General features: G+C 44.9%; 1 protein-coding gene across 1 annotated transcript in view; it reads left to right on the forward strand.

Annotated features, from left to right (window-relative positions):
• The window catches only part of LOC308503461 (uncharacterized protein), a gene marked incomplete at its 5' end in the record, with an annotated part of 53,414 nt that extends 33,641 nt beyond the window's left edge, over window positions 1-19,773 (forward strand). Inside the window, 20 exons of the mRNA XM_081062737.1 lie at window positions 112-186; window positions 495-730; window positions 869-990; window positions 1,691-1,918; window positions 2,228-2,563; window positions 3,025-3,459; window positions 4,502-4,672; window positions 5,123-5,280; window positions 6,638-6,778; window positions 7,065-7,182; window positions 7,426-7,610; window positions 7,810-7,935; window positions 8,068-8,260; window positions 8,980-9,102; window positions 11,099-11,250; window positions 11,945-12,031; window positions 13,627-13,773; window positions 14,180-14,377; window positions 17,866-17,988; window positions 18,859-19,773. Of these exons, the coding sequence (XP_080918863.1) occupies window positions 112-186; window positions 495-730; window positions 869-990; window positions 1,691-1,918; window positions 2,228-2,563; window positions 3,025-3,459; window positions 4,502-4,672; window positions 5,123-5,280; window positions 6,638-6,778; window positions 7,065-7,182; window positions 7,426-7,610; window positions 7,810-7,935; window positions 8,068-8,260; window positions 8,980-9,102; window positions 11,099-11,250; window positions 11,945-12,031; window positions 13,627-13,773; window positions 14,180-14,377; window positions 17,866-17,988; window positions 18,859-18,864 (3,360 nt within the window). The 3' untranslated portion in view covers window positions 18,865-19,773. The remainder of the gene's footprint in view (window positions 1-111; window positions 187-494; window positions 731-868; window positions 991-1,690; window positions 1,919-2,227; window positions 2,564-3,024; window positions 3,460-4,501; window positions 4,673-5,122; window positions 5,281-6,637; window positions 6,779-7,064; window positions 7,183-7,425; window positions 7,611-7,809; window positions 7,936-8,067; window positions 8,261-8,979; window positions 9,103-11,098; window positions 11,251-11,944; window positions 12,032-13,626; window positions 13,774-14,179; window positions 14,378-17,865; window positions 17,989-18,858) is intronic.
• Window positions 19,774-21,280: the final 1,507 nt, after the last annotated feature.

A 21,280-nucleotide genomic window follows, 5' to 3' on the forward strand; every position in this document is an offset into this window, starting at 1 on the left:
GAAAGAGGCTGGGTGGCCCCAGTAGCCAAGCTCAGGGGAGTACTACACCATCTCTCACAGCTCAAACTCCTCTGCCTCAAACTCGTGAGTGAAGCCCATTCTCTCCGGCAGCTGTGGGGTGCTGAGCGTGGCATCCCAGCCTCCACTGACCAGATTCTGGGGAGCCCCCAGAAGGAACGGCAACAGGTTGGGCTGTGTTCTTTCACACCTTTCCATCTGGCCCTTGTGCCCAAATGTGATTCTCCCTCCTCACTGAGGCCCATGCTCTCCTCTGAGCATGTCTCCCACCCATTCCACCTCCCAGGCCCCAGGGTAAAAGCCGCACACCCACACCCACCCCTGGGGATTTCTCACTCCCCTTGCCACTGCTGCCATCCCTGCCCAGAATGCTCTGGAGTTCCCAGGGGAAGCTGGGTGTCCAGTCCCCAAGGCTGCTGTCTCTGGTTGGCTATAACCCCTGCAGATAAGCCAGCCAGGGTTTTCTTTGCCCCCAGGCTGCTGAGGCAGCTGCCAGGGCTGCGGAGGAGGAGGCCAGGCAAAGGGGGCACCTGGCAGGCGAGTATGCAGCATGCCTCAGTTATCAACTGAAGCTCCTTCGCCAAGACCTCCATGCCAGGCAGGACCAGTGGGCCTCTTTCTGCTCAGCACTGATGGCAGCTCAGCGGCTACTGAAGGCACAGACAGGCTCCAGGCCCAAGAAGTCCTCTCAGGCTGGGCAGAACCCCAAAGGGTGTGTACTTAGTGAGATCTGCACTGAGGGAGGAATGAGGGTGGCTTCACTGGGTCCTGGAACTGACCACACCAATGTGTCCTTTTTCCATCCCTAATTGCCCCTCCCCCTGATGAGCCCACCCCCATGCCCCTACAGGGAAGTCCCCCAGCTGGATGCTGTGCTGGGCCACCTGTCCCAGGCCCTGCTGCAGGAGGGCCACCGCCTGAAGGCCTGGGGCATCCTGGGCACTGGCACGGGTGCAGAGCTGCTGCGGCCAGGTGAGCCCTTTCTCGGTCTCAGCCAGGACCCCAGGAAACCTGGCCCTGCATTCAGGGTGACAGGCCTTGCAGTAACTAGAGTTCCACCCTCAAGACACTCTGCAGGGGAGGAAGGGAGAAGGACAAAACAAAGTGGAAACCCCCAAGGTGGGGAGGGGCTTCCTGTGCAGTGCTCTGGGCAAGTGTCTGTGTGACAGAAGAAGGAGCTTCAAAAATGGGAAGAACAGAGAAGGAAAGAGACAAAACCACCACAAATTATAACTGTATGTATAAGGTAGCACTTCCTGAGAGCAAAAGCCTGACAAATGAATGCAAACCCCCAAGTTTGGAAAACGCTGGGCTTGCCTGGAAAGGAAAAGTGGGAGAAGGATCCCCTTGGGAACCCTGTGGGGCATGCTGAGTTCTGGGATTCCCCTAGTCCCATCTGATCACCCCATGCGCTGTCACCACCATCCCCCAAGGCTTTTTCCAGTTACTGCTGGCCTGCAACATAATGATGTCAAAGCATCATATTTTGAATGTGGAGTCCTGCCCTGGACTCAGTAAAAGATGAGATTCCCTGCCCTCGGGAAGTACCTACTGTGGGTGTTGTGGTGCGCTTCCTGATGGTGGCTCAGTGGCCAGTCACCAGCCAAGGGAGCCCCTTGCCTTCCTTGTTGGCCTCAGACCCTGGGCTGAGCAGACATTTGCTTTCCTGCAGCCTCAGCAGGCCCTGAAAGGGACGCTGATGACATCAGTGTGAATCCCATCACCAAGTTAATGGTCCCTGGCCCCAACTGTGCAATGCTTCCAGCCAGTGGCCACGCAGGGTCCATACCCCGTGGCTACTTCGTCCACCCTGACACTGGGCGGGTGCTGCCTGAGGCTGGAAATCTGGGATACGATCTGCAGGGAGCCACCCTCGTGCCCACCACTGACTTCAGTTCCGGTGAGACCCTGACCGCTAAGTAGCCCCAGCCCAGCCCTGGGCTCAGGGGGGCACTCTGGAATGAACCCCCAGGGGCACAGTGCAGGAAGGGCTCTCTCTTTGCGCGGGGTGTGGGGCTTGGTGACCAGCGGATCACTAAGGGCTTTCTCCCCACTTCCTCACTTTAACATTCTTGCTGCAGAGGGCGCCATGTTAGAGGGAGCGGCTAGATGAAAAAGCAAGCGCCAAAACCACTGTGCTCTGGCTCTGCAGCACTAGGGAGGGAGACTGGTGTGTCAAGGTTATCTAGGCCTCCCTGTCTCCACCCAGGTGCTGTGCGAACATCAGAAGCTGCCATCCTTCCCTATGTGCCCTACCCAACCTGTCCTGCCACAGAGTCCCCTGCAGCCACCCGCCTGCCTATCCTGCAGCCAAGAAGGACATCACAGCTGGGGGCTCTCATGACGGACCCCATTACCGGCATCGAGGTGCCTGTGCTCGCTGTGACTCTGCACCCCCAAACAAGACAGTGGCTCACTCTTGGGGGGACATACTGCAATCCCCTCACCAAGACCTTGGCTCCTCTAGAGTTGGGGAGTCCCATGGAGGATCCAGTCACAGGAGGCATCTCACCAATCCTGGGAGTCGGGTTGGACGAAAACACAGGTCTCCTGGCAGCCCTCAGTGCTGTCCTTCAACCTCTCCTCCCTGCCTGGCCTGGCTTCCCAATCCCCCCACCCTCACCCCCAGTCTCCTAGACCTTCACCCCAGCCGGTCTTTCCACCTACCATCCTCACTCTGCCTCTTATCCCCACTTTCCCTCTCCTTCCCAGCTCCCCTCACCCTTTCCCCATCTCCAGCAGAGTGCCCCAGAGAGGAAAAAGAGAATTGAGCTGTTGCTGCAGTAAAAGTAAATGGCTGTTTTCAACCAAGAAGGGGCATCATTCCCCCTCCTGCCACCACAGTGCCCTGTCCTTCGCCCCTTACTCTCCCCCAACCTGCAGCTTCCAGTCCCCCACCTCTGTGGCTCATTCTGCCCTTAGGCCCTGGTCCTCGCTTATGCCTTCCCTGTCTGCATCTCTGTGGCAGCCACTTTCCACCTCAACCTCTTGGGTTCCCAATTTCAGGTCAGGTGCTGGCACTGGGAGGGCTGCGAGATGCCTCAGGGAACCTCATGTTACCTGGTGACAGCTTTGTGGAGCCACTGAGTGGAAAGACAGTCCGCCTCCAAGGTGCTTCCCGACAGGAGGGCCGGACACTGCCCCACATGGGAGGGTCACAGACCCTGCTGGACGCCAATGTGCTGGTGGCCCAGAGGCGAGTGATTGCAGTGCTCCAGCAGTACCAGCAGAGGCCAGCATCGAGGGTACAGGGGCTTCTGGAGGCTGCCATCAGGGACATGAGACACGCACTGGCTTTGAGTCTGCACCATGTCCTACAGCAGGCTCGGAGATTGGAGCGACAGCTGGAGGCGGCACATGGCATCGAGGCCAGCGGTGGCAGGATAGGTACATGTCGACCTAACTCTCAGGCCCTGAAATCGCAGGCCCAGTGGTGCTTCGGTGAGGCTCAGCCTATAAGCTCAGGGATAGGACTGCAGCCCCACTGGCCATGCACACCCATGACCCGTACAGGGAAAGAGAGAAGGAATTCAATGACTTCATGCCCTGACCCATCAATGCTTGGCTGCCTCCCAGTCTTTTAAACTCTTGACAATTCCATTGGGTCTTAACACTTTATGTTTATAAAGTGTGTACTCTCTTATTTTGTAAGCTCCCCAAACACCATAACAAGTGTTACTATACCCATGCTCCATTGACAATCTGAACTTCAGGGAATTATGTAACTTGCCCAGCCAGGGTCCCCATAGCTAGTTAGCAGCACAGCCAGGCCTAATGCCCAAGACTCCTGAGTCTGAGTCCTCGATGCTCTTCTCACTTTTATTCCTGCAACAGCCTTCAACTTCCCGTTAACAAACTCAGGGGAGGAGCCCACCCAAACCCTCTAGGCGCCCCCACCCCAGCATTAATACAAGGAAGGGCAGGAACAGGAAGTAGGAATAGAATCTTCCCAGAGCTTATCTCACTTGCTCTTTCTAGAAGCATCCTTCTGCCCATGGTTTGACAAAAAAAGAACCAGAGTATGGGGCAGAGCTGACTTGAGTTTGAAGACTTGCTCCACCATCTATTAAATCTTTAACCTTGGGCAAGTTACTAAACCTCGCTCTGCCTCTGTTTTGGCATCTTTAAAATGATTGATATAGTACATACTTCAGAGATTTAGTTGTGAGAACAAAGAAAATATAACTTATATGGGGTTCTTAGCTCAGGTTCTGGTTATGGTAGGTACTCATCAATGTTTGTCCTCTTCTCATCTACCTCTTCAGTGTAGCCTAGAAATTGTTTCCAGCTTCCCAAACGTCCGGATGTCACTCAGTTCTTCCCTTCTGAATTCAAACTGCTAAGCTGATCCCAGAGGAAACAAATGAAATCTTTGCGGGAAGCGTCTCTGGCTAGGGATGTAGTCCTTTGAACCTGGACAGACCTTCAGCGTGGCACTTACCCCTCATCTCCTCCTCTCTGTACCCCCGCCCCCTTCTGTTAGGAATGATGTGCTATCCTGGGACAGAACTGTGGGTCCCTGTCCTTTATGGGATGGAGATCCCAGACCCTGAGGGCTCAGGGCTCATGGTACCCATCCTGGGCATGGAGAGTGATGGCAATGCTGCTGATACCACTCCTCTGGCAGGTTCCATGGAAGATGCCAACGGCAAAGGTAGGAGGGAACTTGTGGCCTCTGAAAACCCCAAGAATGTGACCTAGCCCGGGGAGAGAAAACCCTGTAAATCTCAGAGGGGTTCCCCCAGTCCACTTACTCATGTGGCAAGGAATGGGGTCATTCTGACGCTTCTGCTAGGGCTGCTGAGACCCAAAATAAAGGTGCTCAGATATTCCAGAACCCCAAAACCACCAGTCATGAACCCCCACTGATCAAATTTGGTCCTTTCAAAGACTAGTGCTTCAGGAACTCACCACCCACCCCCACCCTCAGGGTCTATGGCCACCAGAAAGTCCTCCAATCCAGTGCAGCCCCTCAAAGAGTTAAAGGGGTTCTGGGGGCCTTTTAAGCTCCTTTCCAGCCATGTTTCTTTCTTCCCATGACTGCCCTTCCTTCTTTCCCCCATCACTGGTTACTAAAGCCAGTGGTGGTCTTGGTACCCCACAGGTCTTGTCCCAATCTCAATTGGGGCTCAAGCCATAGACCCCTTGACTGGGGAACCTGGTCCTGTCATTGGTGCTCAAACGGATCCATCTACAAGAGTGGTGGTGCCCATCGTCCAGGCGCTGGAGGCCCTGCCTCGGGGAGTGAGAGGCCATGGGCTGGTATGTAAGGGAAGTTTGTTCTATTCACTTCTTCATTCACTCAGCAACTCCATATAGAGAACCTTTTATGTTCTAGGCACTGTGTTAGGTGTTGACATGGAAAGGCAGCTAGACAGGGTTGCTGTCTTCAGGGAACTGGCTGGACTTGGGTTCCTTTCTTCACTGTGGTTTACACGCACAGACGAGGGCCGTTTAGGCCACATGGAGGAGAGTTCAAGGAAGGCTTTCCAAAAGAGGCAACACCTGAGCTGAAACCTGAAGAAGCATCAGAAAAAGGCCTCGGGGCCAGCAAGTGCCAAGGTGGCAGATGTGAGATCACAGATGTCCTAGGAGAATGAAGAAGGTGTAGGGGCAAAGGCAGCAGGAGATTCCAATGAGGAAGGCAGGAAACAAATCTTGAAAAGCCTTGTATGTTTGGCTGAGGCCAAGAAATGTGACTTTTATCATGAAAGCCATGAGGAGCCACTGAAGGATTCTAAGTAGGTATGTTATATGATCAGATATGAAAACTTTTAAGACTTTTAAATTTGGAAAATATGTAACAATACAAGTAGGAAATAAATTACTCATAATCCTATTACATTTTAATTATGTAAATGAAGCATCAAAAGCTTCCTCCATTCCATTCCTCACTCCATCTGCCATCAGCACTCCCCATTGTGCTCTTCTATCCAGACACTACTCTCCTCTAGTCTCTCACCAAATGCATCTTTTATTAACAGGTTGGCACACCTCTCAGACATTTTTATTCTTATGTATGTGTATATAGAATCAGCATTCTAGAAAGTTCTCTCTGGCAGCAGCAGTGCAGAGGATAGATGGGAACAGGGCCAGACTGAAGCAGAAAGCTGTCAAGAGGCTATTGCAGTAATTCAGCCCTTGGCATATCTCCATGAAATGAAAATGATTTAGTGTTTTCCCATACCTTCTCAGACTAGTTACAGTTTCAAAAACAAAGATGGAGATGTTATAAAAGATTTTCGTTAGAAGGCAAGAAATTTAAATTCTAGCCCAGCTCACAGTTTCACAGATGAGTATGAAGGGGAGATATGAGCAGGTGAGAACGACTTCCCACTGCCATGTGCCGTCTCCCCTGGCCTCCCAAGAAAAAAGGTGGGTCGAAGGATAGGTGACTCTGGAAAGTCCAGGTGTTAGAAGGAGGGAGGGAGGGACTGGGAGCTTGAAGAAGGTGAATGGTTATTATTTTTCCTTTTACAAACAAGTCAACTGCTTCACCAAGCTTAGTCATGGGTACCCAGGGGTGGGAGAGTCTTGAGGAGCTTTGGAATCTTCAGTCAGACCATGTGGGGCTGGGAGGAGAAATAGCTTATGAGCCTAAACAAGCTGGATGTGGTAGCTGGACACCCTGGAGAGCGAGTTGAGAGCCCGGGAGCAGTACTGGCATCACCAGGAGCAGGAAGAGGTGCGGCTAGCAGAACACCTAGGGAACCTGAGCCAGGAGCTCCTCTCCACTCCAGGCAAAGATGCCAGGCAGCAGGTGAGGCCGAGAAGCACCACCTCACAGCCCCCACCTGCCTATCAGCCCAGACTCACGGGTTTCCCTGGGAAGTGGGAAGCCCTTGACTCTCCCTGACTACCTGAATGGAGCCCATCTCAGGGCAGACAACTCCCAAGATTCCCCAGCTGCAGGCCCTAGATTCCAGTCTCCCTATGTGTCTCAGCAGGATGGAGGCGGGGGAGAAGGGGCCAACATGAGGTGGCCCAGCCCAGAGCTCTGGCCTTTCCCTCATGGCCCATTCCTCTGTGCTTCCTGTCCTGTGTAGTTGAGGGCCGTTGAGGAGGCCTGTGCAAACCTGGAGTCCCGCTGCCTGCAGGAGACCGAGAGGAGAGCCAGAGCCCTAAGTGCGCAGAATGGTCCAGAACGGGTCCTACTCTCCCAAGGTGCAAAAGCATCCCCTGGGCACAGATCCCCAGAGCAGAAGTCTTCTGGGAGTGGTGCCACCACCCACAGCTGCCCAGTGCAGAGTCTCTCCTACCCACTGAATGTGCTCATCTCCCAGGCTTCCAGCCAGGTCCCAGCTCTGACCTGGCAGGGTCCCCTGGCTCCAATAAACCACGGTCTTTTCTTCTCCTCCCTAACCCCAATTGTGGCCGCTATGTCACCCTTTTCTCTGCTCCTTGCAGCGGACCGAGAGGAGTGGGAACGGGAGGCCCAGGTGGCACTGGGCATGCGGAAAGTCCTACAGAGTTTAGGACATGCAGCAGAAAAGCTCAGACAAGCAGCTGGCCGGCTGCAGGCCCAGGAGGAGGAGATGTGGCTACAGAAGAAAAGGAATCAGAGCCCACAGATCTGGAACCGTCCCAGGAAGGTGAGACTCGGAGGCTAACAAGAAGACCCATGAGGGATGTGCACATCCTCCCAGATCATCAGAGGTGGCTCTTCGGGGCAACGTAATTAATACTCAGGGATAGGTGGGCCCACGGAGCAGAGGATGAGCTAGGAAGGGAGCAGGAAGACAGAGAAAGAAGCTCCATTTTAAATTGAGGATTATGTTTCCTGTGTTCTAGGTGGTTCAGCATCTCTCTGATGAGTTTCAGGCAGTGGTGAGGGAGAGACAGAGCTTCCTGGATAGGGCCCTGGGTCAGTTGCAGTACCAACGGGAGCTGAGCCGCCTCCAGCTCTTGCACACTCAGGTATTGACCTCTGGACGTGGCCAAGGAGATCTGTATGTCATTCTCTGATGGGGGCTTCAGAGAGAAGCTCCCAAAGAAGTCACATGGGACAGGTATGAACCAAGCATGGAACTAGGTGCTATTTCATCCTAGATTGTTGCCTCAGGAACCCCCGTGTGTTTGGAGAATTACCCTGGAAACAGATTTTATGGAACAGTCACCACTTCTCTCAGGGACCAGGCTGCTGCCTGCCCACTATTAATCCCGTTCCTGAAGAGCCTCACTGCAGCTCTAGTGGCAGCTCAAGGCCATGGTCCAGGATTGGAGGACTGGGGCCCAGGAACAGGTAAGGCTGATCCAGGTCCAACGTTCCCTTCTGTTGCCAATTCTGATCATGTTTTGATAAGTTCTAATACCAGTTCTAATGAGGGCTTCAGGCACCATAAGAGTGTGGCTATGTGTACTTGAAGAAGAACATAGAGAAACCCACCATATTAGTTATACATTACTGCATAACAAATTACTCCAAAATTTTGTGGCTTAAAACAACAAATGTTTATTACCTCACAGTTCCTATGGGTCAGGAATCTGGGTGCAGCTTAGTGGGGGCCTCTACCTCAGGGTGTCAGACCAGGACTGCAGTCATCTTAAGGTTTGACTGGGGAACCCAAATGCACTCTTGCAGCTATTGGCAGACCTCAAGTCCTCACTTTTGGTGGCCAGAGACATCAATTCCTTGCCACATTGACTTCATAGGGTAGCTTACAACATGGCAGATGGCTTCCTTCAGCGCAAGGGAGAGAGGGCAAAAGAAAAAAAAAAAGGAAACCGCAGTCTTGTTGTATACTGATCTCATCACTTTTGCCATATTCTATTCATTAGAAGTACATCACTAGATCCAACCCACATTCAAGGGGAGGGGATTACACAGGGGCTTGGATCCACGTGGGGGGGGGGACATCTTAGAGACTGTCTGTCACACCTGATGCTATGTCTGGCTCTTTTTGACTTTGGCCACAGTTCTATGCCCTTACTTCAACAACTATTTTCTTCCCCTTTGTTCAGATGCAGATAAAGTTGACATCATGTGGACCTTACCACTCTTCTCCACCCTAAAGAAAGTAGACATCTGGTCCCAAGTCTACAAGGAGAGAGCTGAACTTCAAGGAAAAGTGTATCACAAACCAGGTAACTGCTTTACCCTGGTAGCCCCTGTTTGGAATTATCATGGCACACTAAAGGTATTCCATAGTGTAACCCCCAAGGACTAGGAAGGTCAGAATCCTGCCTGGCCAATCATCCCTTTCTTCATACCCTGACCCTAAGATTCCTAAGAAATTTTTCCATATAAGGAATAACAAATAGAAATTGAAGTCCCACTGTAATAATAACTTGGCTAATTCCTAAAAGGAAATTCCTAAAGGCACTCTATTATCCTACTAAACACTGACTCCAAATCTTGGGATTTTATCCTAGACTGACCAGCCACATCTCACAAGGAGTTAATGGGAAAAAATGTGACACATGGGGAGAAAGACAGAGGAGGCAAAGAGAGAGAAGAACTTGCCCCCACAAATAGGGGCCCCAGATCATATTACCACTCCTTGGAATTGGAAGTCAAAGGAGAATGTGCCTGGCTTGCCCTGAGGGTCTGTTTCAACTTGCCCACCTCCCAAGTGGAGGAGGATTAACAGAAAACCAGTGCATTCCTTTCAGTTGACCTCGATGCAGGCCACTAGTAAGCATAGTTCTGTGAACATCCTTGAACTGAACCAGAGGTCAGCAAACGGTGTCCCATAGGCCAACTCTAGTTTGCTATCGGTTTTTGTATGGCCCACAAGCTAAGAATGGTTTTACATTTGTAAATGACTGGAGGGAAAATGTCAAAAGAAGAATAACACTTTGCTGGAGTGCTCTACATACAATATGTGCTCTTCTAAATCTTTGGATATGTTAGCTCATTTAATCTTTACAACAACCCAGTGAAGTAGGTACTTACTCATTTTGTAGATAAGAAAATGAAGTTTCTGAATAGGTCAAGTAAGTGGTCAAAAATCTTACTGCTATTGAGTTCAGCTGGAATTCAATCCCAGGGAGTCTTACCCCAGAGTCTGTGCTCTCAGCCTGCATCCCCATATGAAAAATTATCGAACATTATAAAGGCTGTGCCAAAGGGAGATACAGGCACCACATTCTGGTGAGTTCCCAAAAATACAGATCACTGTCTATCAGAGAAACAAGGGAAGATTTTTTAGGAGAATGAGGCCACGCTTCTACCATGATGACAGGGAACATTACATTTGAACCCCGATTTTGGCTCTTGGCTGGGAAAGCCTAAAATATTTACTCTCTGACCCTTTACAGAAAAAGTTTGCTGACCCCAGAACTTGACCAATCTTAGTATTAATTCTGCCTCCCTTTGGGGGAAACTTAGAAGAGTATGGCAGAGAGGTGGGTCCTCCTTTGAGAGTTCCCACCACTACTTCAACCTTTTTCATCTTACAATTATGTTGAGTTTATAATATTGAAAGCAATTTTATATACAATTTTGTGTACACTTGGAAAACCAAACTCTAATTCTGTAAGGTAGTGGAAAATTAACTTATTTTTTTTTTTTTATAAATGAGAGAACTGATGCTCAAAAAAGGTAAGTGGCTTTCCCAGGGTCTTACAGAACCTGACCCAGAACTCATGTCTTCTGACCGTTAGTTCATCCCTCTTTCCTATATCATGCTACCCAAGCATTTCGTCATTGACCTCTCAAGAACAAAATGACAACAGAAAATGTTTAAAGAGCCAAGTCCCATTAGAGATGGTTTTGTAGGAAAATAACACTGCTGATACAGCTAACATTTACTGAGTAGATACCGTGCACCAGACACTGTCCTGAATACATTTAATGCTCTGAACAGCCCTATGAAACAGAAGAAAATCTGTTGCCATCTTTCCAGATCCCTCATTCTGTCATCTGGCTCCTCTTCCTATTAACTGAGACTCAATGGCTTTTCCATAAAGATGGGCAGGAGAACCAGAGGCACAGTGTATACACGTATATAGCACAGGAAGATGGATGGATGGATGGATGGATGGATGGATGGATAGTCACCTTTTCCTAAGCTGAATTGTGTTGTTATTAATATATCATTACTGTGAAATCATTACTGGTTTTTCTTGATCTCTGTAGCCCCAAAAAGCTCTTTGCAGGATGTCCCTAAACCTCAAATAATGCAGAAGGAAGCGCTGATAACTGTGCAGTCCACAGACCTTTCTGCCAGGGAGTTTGTGGTTTACCAGCATGGCGTCTCCATCCTGCACCTCCTCATCCCCCAGCTCCATGTAAGTCTGGTTTCTGGCCTCTCTGGGGATCAGTCATCCTTGGAACAAAGAAGGTCAGGGTGATTAGGAAGGAGGTTTTGAGGTGGTGGAAATTCCTTAGGATTAAGCACCTGGAGCAGGGAACTTTCTAGTCTCTCCTTTAAGTGGACTGATGGGAATCATTTTACCAATCTAAAGTCTAATTTCTCAAATGACATTAATAATAAATAGAATGAATTAAGCACTTTGTATATGCCAGAAAATGTTCTAATAATTTGCATGAATTAACTCATTTAATCTTCACAAAAACCCTGTGACATAGGTACTATTAGTTTTTTTTCATTTTAAAATTGAGGGGGAAAAATACAGAATGGTTGAGTCAACCTACTCAAGATAACACAACCAGAAGGTTAGAGCCAGGTTAGAATCCAGGCATCATGGTTCGAGAGCCCTGATGCGACCCTAGCTTACCTGTATTTAAAAAAGTAGTAAATTCATTCTTGTAGTTACCATAAATATCAAACACATAGTTGAATACTCTTTCCACTTTCCTATAGTGTATACTAAATCAACTTACCCTGTTAAAATTTAAATTAATGTTCCAATGCACTTACTTCCCATTGATTTTGTGGCGCTATGTAGCTGAGCTGCATGAGAATTTTTTAGCAAAAGTATGGGTTTCGTTTTCATTTCTGCTTGGTTTTTATCATTTCAGGCTCCAGAAATCACCCTGCAGATTGCTTCTCATCTTCCTGCTATGGAAGCCCCTGACAATGCCTTCCAAGGTTCCTTCTTCTATCAGGTACTGCAAATTCAGCTCTAGATGTGGGGTTACATAATTCTAGGGTCTAGTAAAGATAGACAGAAGGAAAAAAAAGTTATAAAACATTTTTCTCTCTCAAGTCCTGACATGTTTTATTCCCCCTTGGTAATAAATCATTTAGCTAAGGCATAGTAAATGTAGCCATGTAAGAGCTTTCTCTAATCATTGAAATGAATATGTCCTGGCTGGTGCCCAGAGAATCATAATGGCTTTGTGAACATTAATGAATCTCTATTATTACCAAAGCCAGTGGTTCCAGACTGGTGCTTCCCGTAAGAGTCATGGTTCCAGCTTCAGGAAATCCTGCACAATCAGCATCTTTCTACAGAAATGGATCTAAATTGTTGCTGTCTTGGTAGTTCTTCAGATATGTAGATTGTCAGTGATTTGGTGGAAACTCCAAGCCAGTGTATATAGACCTTAAATACTGATACCAGTACATTGGTAAACACTGATTGTGAGAGGAGGAACTGCTAATCAATGTTAGAGGACTAGGAAATGATTTATACTTGACTAGAGGTTGTTAGGGGATTTAAGGAGACCAAAAATTACTCATCTGTGGTACTCTCCAGCCATTATTTCACTTGATCATCAAAGCAATCTATGAAGTAGGCAAGCATTTAATCTCATTTTACTGATGGGAAAACAAACTCAGGATTCACTGAGTGCTGTGTGTCAGACACTTGGCCATGTGCTGCATGCATTATCTCATTTACAACTTACAGCAGCCCAGCCCCATTTTATGAATTAGGAAGTTGAGGCCCAGAGAGGCCAAGTAACTTAACCAGAATCACAGTATCAGCAAAAGGTAAAACTTCAGTCCAGGTATATTTGGCACCAAACTCATGTCTTACCTACTAGTTGGTGGTGCCACCCACAGCTGATTCCAGGGACAGAGCTCGGAACTGTCTGATTCCAAACCACCTAAGTCTCTTTCATGCCACACTACTGCCTCTTAAGAGAATGAACAAAGTTATTTCAAATCAATTCCACAACATGAATGTGAGAACTTAGTATTGATTACAATAAAGGCATGAAAGACAAAGAGAGCCTGAGAACCCTCTGAGACAAGATTCTCAAACTGTGGTCCTTGGACCTCACGCATCAACCACCTGGAGAGCTTGGTAAAAATGGAAAAGCTGAGGCCTCACCTAAAGCCCACAGAACCAGCAGTTCTGGGACAAGCCCCAAAAATGGAATCATTGAAGTGTGATTCTTATTCACAGTCAAGTTTGAAAACCATTGCATAAGGAACTAGCGATTGGAGAACATTGATAAAGAACAGATACATGAGTAATTTTGCTCTGAATTTCCAATAGTTTGTTTTCTGAAAGATGAGGAAAGCAAAAAAATTGGGAGGCAGTGGAGAATATGATTTATTCAGAGAGTTGAACTAAAATAATTTTTTCTTTGCCATCTGAATCTTTCCTTCAGTAAATTTCCATTAAGCCCAGGGAGTCCCTGACTTTATGATTTGAAAAGTTATTTTAGACTATATAAAACTAGAAAAAGAAAGGCAGTGGAAATGTTCCCTGAAGATACCATCTCTGTGTTTGGGTATTTTCTCCACCCAGAGTGCTGAAAACACACTGTTTATTGAGAGAGAGTGTTTGGCATCGGTGGGAAGCTTTGTTCTGCTGTTGATCCACTGCCTGGCCCACATCGTTGCTGAGGACTTCCATCAGGACTCCAGTCCCGCCTTTCAGAGGTCATTTTACAAGGTGCACAGGACTTTGTGCTTCTCTTTCTCTGTGACTAAGACCCCACTCCCCAGGATAATAAAGGCTATCAGCTTTGCAACATTTCAAATCTACTGATGTCCTATTGGTGGTCTTTGGTTCCTACTGCCTGGCCAGGAAGACTTTCCTGATGATGCATCCACCACTCTGTGAGAATTCTGGAGAGAAGTGGTCTTCCTATGAGAACAGCATCACAGCTTTCTGTGGCTCTTTCATTGTCAACACTAAGACTCACCATAATTATAAATGACAACAGTAACCCATGATGAGGACAAGTAAAAGTGATAAATCTCAAGCCCCATTTTTCTTTCAACTATGATTCTAAAGCTTTAATAGCAATTGCCTGAAAGTGTTACTGATCTTCCCCCTTCACCTCTTCCTTGACCAGGGGTTGAAGGCCTATTTCAGGGAAGCATTCTCTATCACACTGCAAATTTCAGCCATTTCCCGGGACAGGAAGCTGGATCAAAGCATAAGTGCTATTCTGCTGGAAGAGCAGCCCATCTCTGAAAGAGGAAGAGATCTTCTCTCTACACTCATTGAAAGGAAGCATGAGTCTCACTTGGAGCCAGAGTCATCAGAAGAGGTAACTAATTCTAACTTGTGTAGCACATGGTCTTGATTAAAACTGACTACTTGGGGCAGACCAGTGGCTCAGATGGTTAGAGCGCAAGCTCTGGGCAATGGGTCTGCCAGTTCGATTCCCACATGGGCCAATGAGCTTCATCCTCCGCAACTAGAAGGAAGTCAATGAGCTGCCACTCAGCTCCCGGGTGGCCAGTTGGTTGGAGCGTGGGCTCTCAACCACAAGGATGCCAGTTCGACTTCTTGACTCCCACAAGGGATGGTGGGCTGCACCCCCTGCAACTAGCAACGGCAACTGGACCTGAAGCTGAGCCGTGCCCTCCACAACTAAGATTGAAAAGACAATAACTTGACTTGGAATAGTCCTGGAAGTACACACTGTTCCCCAGTAAAGTCCTGTTCCCCTACCCCAATAATAAAAAACAAACAAACAAATAAAAAACTGACTTCTTCACAGAGTAAATGCCTCAGTATATGACCTATTCGGATATTTCTGGGTTCTCTAGGTAGTACACTGCCTTGACACTCAGCCTGCTTCTCAAACCATATATGACAGTGTCTTTTTTTTTAACTTTCATTTATTTTAAGTGTGTTTTTCCAGAACCCATCAGCTCCAAGTCAAGTAGTTGTTTCAATCTAGTTGTAGAGAGGACAGCTCACACAGGCCCATGCGGGGATTGAACCAGCAACCCTGGTGTTACCAGCATCGTGCTCTAACCAGTTGAGCTAACTGACTGCCGCAACAGTGTCTTTTTAATTCTGTATTCTACACGGCAGACAGTGGGTACCTGGCTCTTTGAATCATGCATGGGGATTGCAAATGTGTCTTCATATTTACTTAACTTATGTCCCACTAACATATTATCAATAAGTGAGAATTCCATATGTAAAACTCACTGCTACTTAGAGACTAAATTTAGATGCCCCAGTGGTAGCCTATTTACCAGAACTTACAGTGTGCTGTTTTCTGTGCAAGCTTCACAGTGGCATTCTTAATACTGTGTTCCTTTAAAGCACTTTTATGAGAATATTATCATCTCAGCTTTCTAACTATTAAAACTATAAAATTTAAATCTATGATCTTAAAAAGGTCATCCTCCATTAAAGGTCAATTCATTCCTGAATTATAAATAAGAACATACCTTCTTTTCCTTATTTATATTAAACTTTTAAAATTTCAAAGCACTTTTACATATATTGTCTCATTTGATCCACCCAGCAATCCTGCAAAATAGGTAAAACATATTTTTAGTCACATTTTGTACTTAATGAGAGATTAAGCAATTTGCCCAAATCATGAAGCTATTTGTAATGGTGGATCTGAGACTGGATTCTAGATCTCCTGACTCCTAAGCAAATGTTCCATATACATCTCTCTGTAATCAAACCTCTGTAAGTTACTAAGTTAGAGGTTTATTTTGTAGTTGATGCTGTAGATGGTGATATTGGTTACCCAGATCACAGAATTCTGTTACAAACTAGCTCCCACAAGTCACAGAGAATGGTCAGTTTCCTGTCCTCACCTAACAACAGCATTTGATACATCTGATCACTTTCTCCTCCTGGATACACATTCTTCACTTGGCTCCCAGGATACCAGCCTCCTCTGGTTTTCCTCCTTCCTCTCTGGCTATTCCTTCTCAGCGTCCTTTGCTGATCCCTCCTCTTCTCCCAGGCCTCTTAATGTTGGATGGCCAGGATCAGTCCTGTCCTCTCTCTTCTAAGTCTATATTCATTGGGGATCTCATCCAGTCTTCAACTTTAAATCCCATCCATATGTCAGTGACTTTCAAATTTTTATTTCAGCCCTAACTCATCTCTCTAACTCAACTCATATATCCAGCTGCTCACGACTCATCTCCCTCTGTCTAATAAGTATCTCAAAATCAACATGCTCCAAACCATTGTTTTTTGCAAACCTGCTCCATTCAAAACCTTCCCCATCTCAATTGATGACAACTCTATTCTTCTAGTTTTTCAGGCCAAAGTCTTCCTTGAAAACTCTGTGTGTGTGTGTGTGTGTGTGTGTGTGTGTGTGTGTGTGTGTGTGTGTGTGTGTGTTACATATACCCCACAACAAATCCATCAGGAAATCCTGTTGCTCTATCTTCAGAGTATATCCAGAATCTGACTTCTCATCACCTGCACTGCTACCTGCCCTGTACAAGGGGCCACCATCATCTCTTGCCTGGTTTACTATAACACTTACTACCTGGTCTCCCTAAGTCCAACTTTGTCTCTCTTCAGTCGGAGTGATCCTTTTAAAATGAAAATCAGATCGGTTCAAAATCCTGCTGTGGCTCCCTATTTCACTTAGAGTAAAGGCAAAAAAGCCAGTCCCCTTGTCTACCACCCCCTCACCTATTACTCTTCCCCTCATTCACTCAACTCCAACCACAGTTTCCTCCTTGCTGTTCTTCAGACATACCAGGCACAATCCCTTCCTAAGGGTTCCGTCTTCCTACAATACTCTTTCTTTTAAGGCAGTGGTCTTTAACCAGAAACATTTTTCCCCCACAGGACATTTGGCAATGTCTGGAGACATTTTTGATTGTCCTGACTCAGGAGACGGGGTTGATGTCAACTAGCGGTATACTGGATAGAGGCCCAGAATACTGCTAAACATCCTACAATGTATGGGGTAGCCCCCACAACAAAAAATTATCCATAAAAACATCAATAGTGCTGAGGTTGAGAAACCCTGACCTAAGGAGTTAGAGCATGCCTGCCTCCCTCACCTCCTTCATGTCTTTGTTCAAGTATCACCTTCTCGATGAGGCCTACCCTGACTAGCCTATCTTAATTTGCAACCCTCTTTACCCCCTACTTATCAGCTATTCCTTACTCTGTTCTACTTTCATTTTTAATATGTCACTTCCTAACATACTACATAATTTACTTACTTAAGCTTGCTATTACTTTTCTTCCCCTACTAGAATGTAAGCTCCATGAGGGCAGAGATGTTCGTTTTGTTTCCTGATATAATCCATGTACCTGGCTTATAGTAGGCTTTTGATACGTAGGCTTTTATTCACTACTATGTTATTGAATAAATAGATTTATATGCACCTTGATGCTAAATACTGCAACATTTCAATCTGCTAGAGCTAACTATAAGGAAGGTAATAGTAAACATTTATATCACACTTGCCACATGCCAGATGTTATACTAGGAGATTTACCTGCATTATCTCATTTACTCTTCCTCGTGCACTTATTGGGCAGATACTACTTTTATTCCTAATTTATAGATGAGGAAACTGAGGCTTAGCAGTGTTAAAAACAATGTGCCCAAGACAGAGATAGTTATGGAGCTGGAATGTGAGTCCTCTGACAAACAACATCTATAAAGAGATCTCATTTTATTTTAAAAGCAGAATTATATGAATATATAGTACTCCCAAGTCTACACTCTGGCTAAGAAGATCCAAGAGTACTTAAAAGAAATGGGAGCAAAAGTATTAACTTTGTACTCCACACTGTCTCTAGTACATTAAGAAAAACAAAGATCTTCTCCTCTTCACCAATATGGAACATTTCCTGAAAAGCATCCTCGCTGCAGAGCAACAAATCCCAAGAAAACCAAGAGATCAATTTGGAGGTGAAGATAAGGTGAGGGGCCCTTAGGATCTACAGCATTAAGATTATACTTTGTTACACACCTTGAAATTTTTTATTATGTGTTTGGGGCCATATTTATAATTGAACATGTCAGAATAAATGATTAGAAATTAATGGTGGCATAAATAAGTTGTATCATCAGCTTTTTATTTAGCTTTCCCAGTACCAACAGATGGTGGATCTTAGATCTAAGGGTTAGAAAGGACGCAAGTGATCACAGAGTTTTTATCTCTCTGCCTTTAAGCAGGTAAAGTATTAATCCTAGAGAGCAGAAATTGAGATTCAGACCTGCCCAAGTTTACCCAGCTGAAAGAGGACAAAAAGTAATTAGAATTTGGGTCCTCTGCCTTCTCATTCAGGGGTTTTTCTACTGTATCATAATGATGCCTACTGCTAGTTTATAAAAGATTGTTTGTTTTTAATCATAAGTATTTAAAATGTTATATCTTTAAAAACCAACAAATAATTGAATATGTTCAACTTTAGTAGATACTACAACCAGACTTCCAAAGTGATTGTATAAACACATACTACCACCAGCAGTGGATTAGAGTTCTGGTTACTCTTCATCTTTACCTGCACTTAATATTTTTCATCTTTTTTATTTTATCCATTTTTCTGGGTGTGTGGTTTTAATTTGTACTTCCTTGATGGCCAGTGAAAGTGAGCACCTTTCATATATTTATATACCATTTGAATATCCTCTCTTGAGAAGTGCCTATGCAAGTATTTTGTCATATATATTCAAGTATGTCATTATATATATTCAGTTTGTCATTATATTTGTCATTATATATGTCATTATATATATTCAGTTTGTCATTATATTCAAGTATATAATTTTTTTTCATTTTATTTTAGCTCTAGAAAGAAAACGGTGATCTCATTTCAGCCTGCATGATTAAATGGTATTAAATATGTCAATACAACATCTGATGAAGCTAAGAGAATTTTTAAAAATACCTACAACATTCATGTATAAATCACACAAGTATTTATTATAATCCTTGGTGGATATATAATATAACAAGGGTAAATATTTGACACAGACGATAAAGAACATGCTGACATTTTCACTCTGACTAAAAGATCATTAGACCACATATCTTATTAAAATATTCATTGTTTAAAGACACTGAATGAACCTCTTTTTAAAGATGTAAAATTTCTATTTATTATTATTTGTCAGGCTGACTAACTTATCTAAAATTGTCTGTTACCAAGTCACATAAAGTAGTTAGATATATTTGCACAATATTTGGTGATCTGGAATGAGAGTACATTAAATATAGTCCATGTGGAATACACAAAATTCACTTTGGAGGCCCTGTTTAGAATCCCTCAGAGATAAACAGTCATCTAAAACGAAGTTCCAGAATTTGAGTGCTGATCAAGAAACATACAACCCTCACATGAAAATGTGTAAGCGGAAAAAAAATTTTTTTCAAATACAAACACCAAATCAAAAGCCTGCTCAAAATTACAAACCCAATGCCAGCAATTCAGGTTGCTTCTTACATGAATAATTCTCCTTACTGTGCTCAAAGATGAGTAGCAAAGGGGATTTATATATAAAACAATTGTTGGTATGATTTGGTAGGTTATTTTGGGGTCTGGGAATGCTCGAAAATTTTTCCATGTCAATTAATGGTAATTGCTTCTTTGTTTTATGCCACTTTGGCTCATGAAAGGTTCAGTAGGAACGCTCTACTTCCAAATAGCGGAGGGAGCCTGTAAATGAGTTCCCTATAAACAAATACAATTTAATCGGTTGGTAAACAAAATAAATAAATAAATAAATAAATAAATAAATAAATAAAACAATTGTTGAGACTCTTGAGCAATGCAAGGAAGGCAGGCTAGTAAAGAAAACTTCAAACAAACACTATGTGGGTAGATAATGAATAACTAATTAGTGAATTCAATGTATAATTCATATTCAACATTTTTTAGCCCTCCAGGTCTTTTGTCATAATTAAGAGATGTTCACGCATAAATGAGGATTTAACTCTAAATCCAATCAAAATACTACTGGTGAATTCCTTTAAGAAAAATAAAATTAAAAACACTGTGCGACAACATGACAAGAAACTTTACAATTAAGGTTTAACAAAGAGTTTTAAATCAAGCCATGAGGAAGATCTGCTCAGAATCAACTCACTACACCTAATTCCTCCATTTCTCCCATCTTACACTGACCTTCAGCTCTGATTTCTTTGCTGCTAGAGGTTGGTCACTTAGTCATCTTAAGTAGTCATTCAGATTAAATGATTAGATTCACCATCAGGCTAAGTACCAATCTGTCAACCTTAAAACTCTTTCATTTAGTTACTATCTTAATGAAAATCACCAGCTCCCTTCATAGCACAGATACCAATAAAATGTTAGTTGCCCATAAGAATGAACTACAAACTGGGAATTCTTATACAAAGCACATCCCCTAATCAATGCATAATAACTTTTTAAGATTAAAGACTTCAGAGACGTCATCAAAATGGTGGTGTGAGCCTCTGTAAAGTTCCCCTGGAATTTACAACTAATCGGACAACAATAACTCCACAAAGGACTCTGCACAGCAGACAGGCAAGACGAAGAGGCCCACTACTGAATTCACCTAAAGGTGGGAGAATCGCGCGAGCAGGGAGGAGGAAAGGAAGAAGTGCGGAGACGGAGCCATGCGAGCGCAGGATGCAGACCTAGCTCAGTGCTCCGAGCTCCCTGCCTCCCAGATCACCAGTAACGAAATTGAATCAGTCATCCAAAACCTTCCCAAAAGCAAAAGTCCGGGACCAGATGGCTTCACTAGTGAATTCTACCAAACTTTCAAGGAGGATCTAATACCAATCCTGCTCAAACTCTTCCAAAAAATTGAAGAAGAGACAGTACTCCCTAACACATTTTATGAGGCCAACATTACCCTGATACCAAAACCTGGTAAGGACAACACAAAAAAAGAAAACTATAGACCAATATCTCTGATGAATACTGATGCAAAAATCCTAAACAAAATTCTAGCAAATCGAATACAACAATGCATTAAAAAGATTATTCATCACGACCAAGTGGGGTTCATCCCTGGGGCACAAGGATGGTTCAACATATGCAAATCCATTTATGTGATACATCACATAAACAAAATAAAGGACAAAAATCATATGATTATATCAATTGATGCAGAAAAAGCATTTGACAAGATACAACATCCATTTATGATTAAAACACCTAATAAAATAGGTATAGAAGGAAAATACCTCAGCATAATAAAGGCCATCTATGACAAGCC

This window comes from Rhinolophus hipposideros (genome assembly GCF_964194185.1).
Source record: "Rhinolophus hipposideros genome assembly, chromosome: 10".
NCBI lineage: Eukaryota > Metazoa > Chordata > Mammalia > Chiroptera > Rhinolophidae > Rhinolophus > Rhinolophus hipposideros.